This window comes from Pipra filicauda, unplaced genomic scaffold (assembly GCF_003945595.2).
Source record: "Pipra filicauda isolate LSUMZ 115617 unplaced genomic scaffold, ASM394559v2 scaffold172_size1731463_pilon, whole genome shotgun sequence".
NCBI classification, from domain to species: Eukaryota; Metazoa; Chordata; class Aves; order Passeriformes; family Pipridae; genus Pipra; species Pipra filicauda.
The window spans coordinates 841,372-854,103 of NW_024104240.1; the positions used below are offsets into that span (position 1 = coordinate 841,372).

Sequence of the window (12,732 nt, forward strand, 5' to 3'; positions counted from 1 at the left end):
TTTCTACAACCTCTGCCATCTGCCACCACCATGTGATTTGGGGATAAAAGTTTCATGTGTTTTCTGCCTTTGCCTTTGGCAGAAGGAGGAGCGAGTCCGAGGGCACACCGCGATCGTTACCGCTCGCTGCAAGTGGCTGAAAAAGAAAATCATACAGGCCAGGGAGAGGCTGAAACAGGTGAGTATTTTGGAAGTGTAATAACCTTGTGGCAAGGTAAGGCTTATTCTGCCCAGGTTTGGGAACAAGGTTATCAGAGAAAGGTTATCTGCTGAGACAGCTGTAGGACCGGAGCAGCATCTGATGCTAAGGTGCTCTTGAGCAAGTCAAATAAAGAGGATCATTAGTATTAATGGAGACTACTGGATGTGTGTCAGGAGTGTAATATGGAGGAGCCAGAGTTAATCCAGTTATCTGGATTTGGCAGTGTGGTTCTTGGAAGCTCTCGTAGCTGTCTGAGGTCTAATCTTGTGGAATACCCCAGGGAGGTGTGTGTGCCCTTCCCTCTGGGGAGGTAAGAGCTGCGTGTCGTGGGGATGGCCCACAAGATCAGACAGATTAGAGAGAAGGAAGGCAGTGCTAAGGGTTTGAGCTACCTCTGTTCCCTTTAACCTTCATATTTCCTGACTTGTTCCAGAGCAGAACGTCTGGTGCCTCTGATCAATTGTCCATTAATTTTAGCTACTTCCAGCTTTTCAGCAGCAAACATTTAATGGCTCTTGAGGAGGTCGTGGCACACAAGCAGCAGTAAGACATGTGGATGCCTCACTGCCCCTTAGTTAATTGTTCTACAACCAGAAAGGCTGTAGGGAAAGACTGTCAAAGTGAAACTTAAAGTAACAGAGTGGTTTAAAATACTTTTGTGCAGCATTTTGAGCTCTGATTTTGCGAGACAGGGTCTACTCCCACCTCTCCCTTCTTCACAGAGCGATGCTGTTCCTGCTGTGGGCAGAAATGTGAGCTCAGTGCACTTTATGCCTCCCTTGCTCTGACATCTTGCTTTTGAGCTGTATCCAGGAGCTCACTTGTGTTCTGATCCATGTGTGTCACAGGATATGGCACAGCAAGTCTAAGACATATGAATTCCTTGTTACCTTGAAGATAATCCTAAAGCTAAAGAGACCCTGGGTCTTGAAGAATGTGGAGTCAGGAGAAAGATCCTCTGGTTTGATGGTGACCTGTGTGAGCTGGCACAGCCTTGTGCCGTGTTGGAGTGGTTTTTCTCTTTCCTTAGAAATCAAAGCAAGACATTGAAGACGAGGGACACACGCCGTGCCAGAAGGATGGGATTGGTGGGAATGTCAAGCTGTGCCGCCTGCAGCCACTGCTGGAAGTGCCCATCCGAGAGGCTGAGGCCCAGCCCTTCGAGGTGCTCATGCAGTTCCTGTACACAGATAAAATAAAGTACCCCCGCAAAGGTAGGGGCAGCAGGGTCAGGGTAAAGTAACACGGGCACCCAGGGGCAAACATTTGTTTTGAGACAGCAGGATCAAGCATTTGCAGATGACCAGTCCCGTTCTGAGCACTCAGTTATTGATCTGAGATTAAAAAAAAAGCACATTTCTATCAGAGCATACTAATCATGGGGTTTTTTTCCTTAATTATTTTTAAATATTAAGGAAAAACAGGTTCTTGATCATTCCAAAAGGTGTAAGAAACCCCAAACAAACAAACAAACAAACAGAAATATTGTGGTGTTTTGAATATCACAGTATTCTGCCTGGAAGAACCATGTATCCTGGCTTGGCTTATTTCCTTTTTCTGCTATTCTTTTGATCCGTTGCAAACTGAGCCCACACAGAAAGGCAGAGCAAGTCAGTATTTATCACCTCTTCACCAATCCAAAGAAATGCCTCAAGAAAGGAAAAATCCATTTGATGCATTAATCGAAGTTCTTGGAGTTAAAAACGCTTGTGGGCTGTGAAGTAACAGCCAGAGATCTCTCAGCGCCCACACAGGAAATCCAGATCCTGGCTGTGTGAGTGATGAGGGCTGTGGGGCCATGGGAGTGGGGCTGGATACCATTGGATACACCGGGAAACTTCAGCTGCAGAAGGGCACAGTGAGGTACAGCTGTCCTAGCACTGAGCTTTGCTTCAGCTTCGCTCCAGGATCTTTCATTTCTGTAAAGGTGATTCTCAGAAAAGGAATGATTTCTGTGCAGTTGTGCCAAGGCTTTCCTGCAAGGAGGCCTGTCTGAGAATGATCCCAGTGAGTGGGGATGAGGGAATCTGTTCCTTGGTTTCTGCTGACGTTGCCAGGTCCCTCTCTCTGCTGTTTGCTGACCCTCAGCACCCCTCACCTCGGGACAGACTCAGACCAAGGGAAGGCTTGTACCCTTGAGCTCTTCCCATTGTTACAGGCTTCCCAGGCAGCCTGCTCCCCTTCCCCCAGCTCATCAGAGATTCTTGCTGGCACTTCCCTTTCTGCTGGGATCCTCCAGTGGCCTTACCCTGCCCATTTTTATTCCTAGTTGCTCCTCTCAGTTCAGAGAGCAGCACCTTGGGGAGCCATCCAGAGGCTGAGCTAATGGAATTGGGCATGCTTATCAAATGGGATTTTCCAATTAGACACAGGGAAGGCACGAGACATGCAAGAGGGCTTTTCTCTATTAAAACGTAGTTAGAGCAGATGGGCAGAGATCTCCTGTGAGGAAAGCAAAGACTGTGGGGGATTATTCCTTGAGTTGGTGTGCCAGTAGCCCCACTGCAGTGGTCTAGAGAGTCCCCACTGCCCCTCTCTCACTCAGCCCTTTCTTCTAGACCAGCTACAGATCTGTGCACACACAAGCACAGAGTGATAGCACAGAGTACCTTACCAGGGCCTGTCAGAATCAGGGAGCTGGTTGCTAATACTGTGTAAAACCCAAGGACTCTGGCAGGGCTGTTGGCAGCTGGGCACTGTGGGAAATTGGGCTGCAAGCTCCGGAGCTTGTCAGGGATTTTAGAGACTTCACTTTCTTTTGAGGGTTTTAAAAAACTGTGGTCCAGATTGTCACAAAATCTTTGTCCAAAAATCCTTCAGGGTGGCTGTCGAGTGCCTCAATTTTGAAACTCCTTTTTTCAGATTTTATCTAACCAGGAGTGGAATCTTTTCTCTATAAAAATACTCCAGTTGCTGACCATCCTTACCATTCCATCTGCGCAGGTTGACGTAAAAAGAAATAATTTTGGAAGGGCTCCTCTTTTTGTTCTGTGAGCTCTCCCGCAGTTTTGTCTCTTGCAATTTCAGGGCACGTGCAGGATGTGTTACTCATTATGGATGTGTACAAACTGGCCTTAAACTTCAAGCTCTCTCGACTGGAACAGCTCTGCCTTCAGTATATCGAAGCATCCGTAGATCTGCAGAACGTGCTCATTGTGTGTGAGAATGCTAACAAGCTTCAGCTGGATCAGCTAAAGGTAATCACATTCTGCATACAAAGTAACTGATAAGAAATTTTTAAAAATAAAATTTATGTAAGTAATGTTTTGCCGGAGCTATCAGCTTTTGCAAATTCATCCTTCCTATAATTACCGTTGCTTGAGTATATTTAGTGCGGGTTGTCCTGCAGTGGCTTGTGATATTTTGTAGGTTTTTTTCACTAAGTGCTCAATATTTTTCCATATCTGCTTTGTAGAATGTCAAGGGCAGAGTGACTTTGGCTCTTTGTCAGTTCACTCTCGCTGCAGCAAGATGGAACCAGTGCATTTCCTGGTCCCGCTGTGTTATAAATACAGAGTCTGGAGGCAGGTTCTTTCCCCTGGGCTGATGGAAAAACTGAATTCTGTTCTTGGGCCTTTGATCTGAAAAACAAAATGTGCCTGTGATTCTCCATCTCTGTGTGGTGGGTCAGGGGCTTTTGGGTGTTTGCTGACAGTCAGGATAGAGCTGATTCCCCCAGCTGCAGCCCAGGATGTGCTGGGCTGGGCTGATCCCACCACAGTCCCCAGAGCTGATTCTGCTGAAGCTGCAGGGAGGCAGCTCCTGCCCCCAGTCCAAGGGCCAGAGCAGGACCATGCAGTGCCTGTTTGATGATATTCAGGCTGTGCATAGCAGTGACTGTATTGCTGGCAGCTGACAGCACAGTGAGGCTGGAGAAACCAGTATGCACCAGCACTTCCTCAGGCACTTTGCCTGCACTGAATCTGGGGGAGGAAAGCCATCCAGGAGGACAGCAGCAGAGTCAGCATCAAGTATGTAAATGCTGGCACAGCCTTTGGTGCATGGGGCCGTGGTGCATTGCTGCCCAGAAGCACAAGCATTGGTGGTAATAATCTCAGGTCAGCCAGGTGCCCCCACATGCCCTGGCTGCCTGTGGGGTGACAGGGGCTCTTCCACACAGCTCCAGTCAGTCAGGATCACCCTGACCTGGTATCCTGTCTGCTCAGGTGTGTGTTAGTCCTCGTGGGTGGGTCCTCTGCAGAAGTCTGCTCATCCTGACAGATCCATTTGGATCTCAGGTGAAATAACCTGGCAGAAAACAGGTAGTAGTAACTATTCTTTGGGTGAATTTGTACCCACCTTATGGTGAGCTGGTGTAGACTGTATTTATTGCTTATGAAAGTGTACTGAGGGAAAGCCTTGGTTCACACTGGCAAGTGAAGTGCCCTTTTTTTGTCTCTAGCTGTTCAGCATTAGGTCTGGTTCATTTGTCACCTTTCCACCACACTGATTTTTGTAAGAAGTTTATCACACAAGAGCCTGCCAGAGCTCTCGAACTGTTTGCTGCCTTTATGTAAAAGGTTCAGGCAAAACCCACACAAAGAATCCTGCAAGCTCTTTGGACCCTGAATGGATAGTGTCAAGAGTTAAGATCTCTTCACCCTTCTAATTAACTTCTGGTATCTAATTATGTTAAGAATTATTATGAGATAGCAACCAATCTTCGTTAGCTCCGTGAGGTTTTTGGTGCCTCCTGAGATTCCTGTTTTAGAAAGCTTCGGAGCACCTAGATGGGAAACAATTAAATTCTTCCTTGTTAGTATTTCTAGTCCAGTTCTTCTAGGTGCTTAGAACTGTCCTGATTTCCATGTTCAAGTGGGACCCTAAATGGTCACTTAGGAAGGATAAGGATATAATGGTTTGATAGTTCTGGCTGCAGGATCCACATGGAGGGTCTTAAGGAAAGGATGGCTGATGGCACATGTAACATGGTCACATTTATGGGATACTTTAAGATGACTTCAAACAATAAACCATAAAATTTTTAATTATTATTGGTGTACTTTTAAGGAACATTGCCTGAACTTTGTGGTGAAGGAGTCCCATTTTAATCAAGTCATAATGATGAAGGAGTTTGAGCATCTCTCTTCATCCCTCATCGTGGAGATTGTCCGGAGGAAGCAGCAGCCTCCTGTCCGAACACATTCTGACCAGCCGCTCGACATCGGTAACCTCCATGCTTTATGGAGTAATTATTTGGGCTGGTTTGGCATTGCTAATGGTTTATTTAGCCTGAGAAGCAGCCTGGAAAACAGCCCACTGCAGGCCACCAGTTCCCAGTTGGGATGACTGTGCTCAGGCTCTTTCCCAGACTGAGACAGGGTACGAGAGCTCTTTTTTCATTTAGTTTCGGTCAGAACAGTGTCCCATCAAAGCACATGAGAGGCCACGGGAAATATAGTCATGTTTTTGCAATAAACCATCCTGATCCTGTTTAGAGAGATGAGAGAAGGAGCAGAAGGGTGTAAAGAATGACCCAAAAAAAGGCAGTGGACAGTCAGTGTAAGTGGCTGGAGGGTGACAAAGGTGAGTGGGGAACTGGCCTGCTCATAAGTGTTCACCAAGGAGGACCAGGAGGGAGGAGGAGGATCTTGTGAGTAAGGCACTGCTCTGTGTGTGTGTGTGCGTGTGTGTGTGAAAGGAACAAGAAATAGAGAGAAGACAAAGATTTGATTTACAATTCTATCATGGAATTCATCAAGGACTGATTTGGGACTAGTTCTTACTCAACATTTTAACATTCTGACATACAAAGCAAGGAATGTAAAAATGAAATTTTCTGGGGCCGCAAAGTTCAGAGGCATTGGCAGTATTGGTTTAGAATACTGCAAAAAATAATTGGGAACTGGAGAGAAAGAGGAGGAAGCCAGTCCTTGAAGGTTGGGTAGAAGAGCTTTGGCTGGCATTTGTCCCAGGCAGGAGAGAGGCACCAGTGGGGGAGGTGGCACAGTCACTTCCTGAATCCAGAGCTGGAATGGTGTGAGACCCAAATATCAAAAATTGAAAGATGAATTTTGAAAATATGAGTGAGTTTGAATCAGGCTTGAATGTGCTCTGTTTCTCAGTTATTGTGTATTTTCAAAGATTGATTTAAATATTGGATAAAAGAAACCTTTATTGCTGATTTGGGATTTTTCATTAAGATACAAAATTTTATATTCCTCATGGTTGGAAATAATGAAAAGGGAGGGGAAAAATCAGATTTTGTATCTACAGAGAGCACCTCTCACTGTGGCCACAACTGGTGTTTGCTGTCAGCAACAGAGGGCAGAGCTGGCAGGTTTGGTTCTAGGATGGGCAGTAGGGAATGGGTTGTGATGGGGAAGGATGAAGCTCATATTGCTCTAAAATTATGAAGAAGGGCTTAACTGAAACTCAGCCCAAGGGTGCCAAAGGAAAGAGGGTCTGGAGCTGTGGCTTGGCCATGTATTAGTTCAGCAGTACCTGGTCACTTGGAACTGTCAAGTCTTTATTTCCTCACGTTCAATTTCAGGAACATCCTTGATCCAGGACATGAAGGCTTATCTGGAGGGAGCTGGGACTGAATTCTGTGATATCATCCTGCTTTTAGATGGGCACCCAAGGCCAGCCCACAAGGCCATCCTGGCAGCCCGCTCCAGGTGAGCCCTGTTCCTAAAGCTGGAACAAGCACTGTGTGAGTACAGTGCCATGCTGGGTAGTCTGGGCTCAGCTGGATTGTTTCAGGAGACAGGGAGGAACTTATGTATCTGCAAGAACTGTAAGAGGCAGCTTTGCTCAATGAGTGTAATAAGCCTTTAAGCTATAGTGATTAACTTTTTTTTTCCATTTGATACCCAGCAGGGAAAGATAGGAGGAAATTAAAACTGCAGAGATTCTCCAGAGGATGTGTGAGAAGCTGCACTGCAAGACAAAGAATCTGTAAAATCACAGGAAGGGAAAAAGGGTAGAAAACATAAGGTGGTTTCGGTGAAGTGGAAAGCAACAAATGTCCACTGAGGTCAGAAGGAGCCTTCTGACCATGAACATTCATATTGAATCATGTGGAACTTGAATTTCTTTCTCTTACTGATATTTAAGACCGGTTATGAATAAACAACAAAAAATGGTGCATAACAGAGTAGATTGTTCCCATACTTTATGAAGAGACAAGGAGTTCACCTTGCTGAAGGTGGGACTATTCTCCCTCCCCAGGACATGGGTGAAGTGGCTTTGTCCTGCACTTGTGTGTTCTGTGGACCTGCACCTTACATTCTGCCAAACATTAAGTGGTCTCATAAAATCTCTATTTCAAATACTGTCGCAATTTTTTTCCAGTCCCAGTAGCAATATTCGGTATTAGTTACCGTGGTGTTTTACCAGAAGCATTTTACAGCTCTTAAACTAGCCCTGATGATTGGCAGCCTGTAGATACCGAGGAAATTCGTAATACTTTAAGCTCTCTGCTGGGTCTTATGCAAAGTAGGCGAAAATCAAAGCACCACGTGTCCTAGTTTTCAAGAAACAGATGAATTTCAGGTAGTGCTGATGGTAATTAAGGGGATTATATCTGGAGTTTTCAGTGGCAGACATATATGAAAAAATAATTTAGCAGTGTTTTTGCCCAGGTTGTCAACTGAATTTTCTGCTCTGGGAGTTATAGTTGTGAATTGCAGCCTTTGAACAATACTGGCTAAAACTATCTGCAGAATGTGTTACATCAGTTTTATTTTCCTTTCCAGCTACTTCGAAGCCATGTTCCGCTCCTTCATGCCAGAGGATGGGCAAGTGAACATTTCTATAGGTGAAATGGTTCCCAGCAAGCAAGCATTCGAGTCCATGCTTAGATACATCTACTATGGAGAAGTGAACATGCCTCCTGAAGACTCCCTGTATCCTTAAATCTGAAGGAACTGAAGGATCTGTCTGAGTGCATGTCCAGCAGGTCACCTCCCTTTTGCTTTGGATTGCCTGGCACAGCGTGAGAGGATGCTCTGTCAGGGTGACACTAACAGGCTCTGCACTGTCACTCCTGACAGGGATTTGTGTTTGCCATCAGTGCTCTTACCTTTGCTCTATGGTTTATTCCTCAATGGGATGAACAGGTACCTCTTTGCTGCGCCTTACTACTACGGCTTCTCCAACAACAGACTCCAAGCCTACTGTAAGCAGAACCTCGAAATGAATGTCACAGTGGAGAATGTGCTCCAGGTAATTGTCCCCAAGCACTTTAAGTAGTCACTTGTTTTAGAGGAAAGCCAAGGGGTCTGGTCAAGTGGGTACCCCCAGTGCCAAGTCACTGAGACTGCCGAGCCCCTTCCAATGGCAGTGGCACGTGTGTGAGAGCCCAGCCTTCAGCAGCATTGTTCCTTACCTGATTTTTGTGTCACTTCTGCTCCTGTGCTGTGCTAAAGGGTTCAGCAGGTACTGCTCACCTGGCTCCTGCTGAGCTCCTCATTCCCCATTGCAGAACTGTGTTTCTAAAGGCCTTCTTAAGATTCACCGTGAGCTCAGCACGGAGCTGCAAACCCTTTTTGGCAGACATTTCTACCAGGGCAAGTGGTGATGTGCAGGTGACATTAGTCTTGTTTTATCAGTGATGCTGATGGGATCTGGGAGTGGAGTTTGAGCTGACAAGAGATATTGTGTGGTAAGAAAGCCCCCAGTGCCAATGCCAGCTCCTGAACCCTCTGCAGCACGAGCAGAAGCAATTCCTGCTTATTAACTCCTGAGGACTCCATACGTTTTAAATCCAGGGCTTATTTTTGAATAGTTCAGAAAAGATTCAGTTTGTAATGCAAAATGGAGATGTTTCCCTGGCTCAGAGGAGTTTCCTGCTCTGCATCAGGACACTGTTTGTGCACCTGAGCTGTGCAGAAGGGAAATCACATCGTTGCTTCTGCTCTAGATTTTAGAGGCAGCTGACAAGACCCAGGCCCTGGACATGAAGAGGCACTGCCTGCACATCATCGTCCACCAGTTCACCAAGGTTGGTTGCATCTTTTCTGTGGCTTTTGAGAGCTGCTGTCCTCTGTCACTGCCTTGGTTAAAGACACATTAATATAGGAATCAGTTTAATTCTTCCTCGTGTGAGACAGCTGAGAGCTGGCTGCATGTTGCTGACAGGACTGCTGGGCACACTTCCCACACCAAAAATAAATGAAAGACTATAACAGCCTAGTCTGGAAATGTGAAGACCTTCAAAACCAGTTGTTACACAAAATTGCTTCCATTTCCAGCTGTTAATTTTGTGCCTTGCCCTCGCTGGGTTGGTATGTAACAGGATAAGTTTGTTGTATACTGAGGGCACAAATCTCTCCCTACTAGCAGTTATCAGTGTGCTGTTTATATTTCTCTTGAAGTGTTCTCTGTCATACATGTTATATTGTCATGTGCTCTAAAGTAAGTTACCATGTCCTGGCTGAGCTTTCTGTAGTTCCCATGTTCAGCAGTTGGACTCGGTGGTCTTAGAGGTCTTTTCCAACCTTAATGATTCTGTGATTCTGTTTTGATATGCAGGATGATGCATTAGTGGCAGGAAAGGTCAAGAGCCTGATGTGCCAATACTCCTGTCCTCACTTGAGAGAATAATGATGTTGTCGTTTAGTTGTTCCTGTAAAATGTGATCCCTCCGTGAGAGTTCCCCAGCATGTCACCAGTTCATTGCACAACTCATTAGCATTGTTGAAATGGGTAGGTGAATCATAGAATAGGGATTTCTGGATGCTACCCACTTACTGATAACGATTCCCTAGTTAGTATTCAAGTAGCTTGCTCTCCTTTGTATATTTAAAGTCACAATCCTCCTCTGGGGGAAGGAGAGCTCTGCTACATCCTGTTAGTGTCTGGAGAGGAGACAGGGAGGTGTTCAGACTCTTCATTAAATGCCAAAGTTGCTGGAGCATGACACATTTTACATTCAGAAGTAACTGAAAATGCATAAAAAGCATTGAGAGTGGAGCCAGCATCCAGAAATCACTCCCAGAGGAGAGTTACAGCTCCTGCCTTCCTCTTACCTCTTTTCTTCTGGCTCCATGAGTCCTTTGGAGCAGCCCAGTTCAGCAGGGATGGGGAACAGTCACTGTGAGGTACAGGACATCCCTGGGGTTTGGGGTCACTGCCTTGCAACCCCTGAGGGCTGAAATCTCAGTCTCACTTCCCAGTGAAGGCCACAGGAAGACAAACAGGTTGGTGTGATTGTCCCCAGAACATACTGGGGGGAACGGACACTGTGACACTCAGAGACCAGCAGTTGGAGCTTGAGGCCTTTCCTCAGCTGTACTTCCTCACCAGAATGTGGGGAAGTGTTTTGTATTTAAACTGTTGACTGGTAGAACAGTTTTCATCAAAACGTGGCTGGAAGAGTGTCAAGCAGATGTGCACGAAGAAATCTCAATTATGCAATGTTTTCCCTTGGCCTGAGAGGCCTCAGTGTGTGATTTTTGGCCTGGGCTGGGTGACTCGGTGTGGCTGGGCACGGACACTCGGTGCTGTGCTCCTGGGCCAGCCACGGGCTCTGAGGGGGATTTGTTCTCATGCACAAGCCTGATGGGTCACCGGGGCTCAGGCAGGCTGGGGGCTGTGGCTGTGGGATCTCCTGTTCTTCCAGCTTATTTAAAGCTGTTCTGGATTTGGCCTGTTCAGGAGCTTTCCCCGCAGCAGGAACGTTACTGAAGAGCTGTTCCCAGAGGTTCGCTGCTTTGGGTGACGTGTTTTGAGGCTCTTGTGTGTCAGTGTTGTGCAAAAGCCCTAATAAATCTGCTGTTGTGATGTGTTTGTAGTGACACCCTGATCTGTTCCACAGTGTGTGCCTGGGGGCAGGGGCAGGATTCCCAGCAGTGCTAAGGGGGTTCTCTCTCCCTCCCAGTCTTGGCAGACCCTTAGTTTGAGGGTATTGCCACAAGCACGTCCTGAGCTCTTTCTGAAAGCATCCACGGCCATTTCCTTCCCTCAAAAGATGCACGTGATGTCTTTATCACAGTCCAGCTCCCCAGAGCCAAGGTGATAATCTCAGCTCAAGTAATTTGGGCTGGATGAGTGGATGGAGGTAATAATCTGAGCTCAGGTAAGGCAGGCTGGGCTCTGGGCACAGTCTGCCCTGTGTGTGTGTGAATGCCTCTAGACCGAGGGGTTACTGGCTTCTTACCATGAGGTTGTGGAGAAGGAAGGAATGTGCAGAGCTCCTTTTTGCTAACAGTTGAGCTTCTGAACAGTCTAAAAGCAAGAAATTTGTTGTAGATTCTCATCAGTCTGATGTGGTGAGGTTTTTGTTGGCGAGTGCTCCAGTGACCTGCTTTGACTGCAGGAGGAATGCCAGCAGAACCAGCATGGACACTGAAAGCAGCCTCTCCTCAGGAGCACAGGAGTGAAGAGATCAGGCCCTGAGTCTTGTTCTCAGCGGAAACACAGAGACCTTAGGACTCAGGCTGTGCTGGTGCCCAGTGTTGCTGTCAGGAGAGTGCTCAGTTGGTGACCAGCACCGGGTCTGTCAGTACCAGCAGAGGGGCAGTGCTGGGGGTAGGTTCCACCTGCTCTCCATTCCCAGCCCTCCACACAGCAGGCTGAATTTGGTTCTAAACCCTGACTGGGCCCTGCTGTCTGTCCCCTGCAGCCCAGCCCCACGACAGATCTCACACCACCCGTGCCCAGCCTGACTCGCTGACCTTCCCATGGGCGTTCCAGGGGGAAAAGGCTGATACATCAGCTGTGATTTGGGGAGGGTTTTAATTTCTTCCTGTTTTTTTTCTGTTCTGTTTTCCTTGAAGGTCTCCAAGTTGCCAAATCTCCGCTCGCTCAGTCAGCTCCTCCTCCTTGACATCATAGACTCCTTAGCTACCCACATCTCAGACAAGCAGTGTGCGGAGCTGAGCGCAGACATATGACATGCCTCGGTAATCCAGCTTCTCCTTTGCTCCTCAGAAACACTGGCACTTTTGAGCTACCTCTCTGGTTTGCCATTCTGTACTGAGCTGCTCGTTGCCTGCACACTTCCAGCAGCTTGGAGCAGCAGGGACAGCTGAGGTGCTCTCGGGGGATCTGCTGCGTTTTTATCTCTGCACAGGGTTCGGGCTTTGTTACGTTTGTTACCCAAATGTAGAACTGAAACCATTGCAGAAATGAATTAGTTCCACGTGGTTTGGGGAGTTACTAAGTTCATAATCAAGCCCATTATTACTTTCATACTGTAAAATCGAGCAGTCATGAGAGTCACTAATCCTTTGAAACACAATATTTAAAGAATACTATTTAAAGAGCTTCAGCTGACCCAGCCGGGGGCTGTAAGGGGAAGTCAGACGGAACAGAAGTGGGAACAGAGCACGTGGTGTTCACAGGGGGACTGGCCCTCAGACCAGAATATAGTGACTTTTCAGAGACTCCGTGGTGTGGATTAACAGATAAGCCCCTGTGCAACTGCCTGGATTGGTGGGCTGTGGGAATCCAGACCTGTGCTCTACAGCAGGTCAGACTGGCAGATTACAGCAGTCCTTTCTGACCGTCAAATCCATTAATCCTGTCTTGCTAAGCCTTCCTAAATCTATTTATTAATAAAGAATTAACATCTCCTCCTGGCA

At 46.9% G+C, this 12,732-nt stretch overlaps 1 protein-coding gene across 1 annotated transcript in view; it reads left to right on the forward strand.

Annotated features, from left to right (window-relative positions):
* Positions 1-12,732, forward strand: part of LZTR1 (leucine zipper like transcription regulator 1) — a 35,483-nt gene extending 22,751 nt beyond the window's left edge. Inside the window, exons 12-20 of the mRNA XM_039379671.1 lie at positions 83-178; positions 1,233-1,416; positions 3,230-3,399; positions 5,213-5,369; positions 6,696-6,822; positions 7,903-8,052; positions 8,266-8,371; positions 9,069-9,149; positions 11,926-12,732. Coding sequence (XP_039235605.1) covers positions 83-178; positions 1,233-1,416; positions 3,230-3,399; positions 5,213-5,369; positions 6,696-6,822; positions 7,903-8,052; positions 8,266-8,371; positions 9,069-9,149; positions 11,926-12,042 — 1,188 coding nt within the window. The 3' untranslated portion in view covers positions 12,043-12,732. The remainder of the gene's footprint in view (positions 1-82; positions 179-1,232; positions 1,417-3,229; positions 3,400-5,212; positions 5,370-6,695; positions 6,823-7,902; positions 8,053-8,265; positions 8,372-9,068; positions 9,150-11,925) is intronic.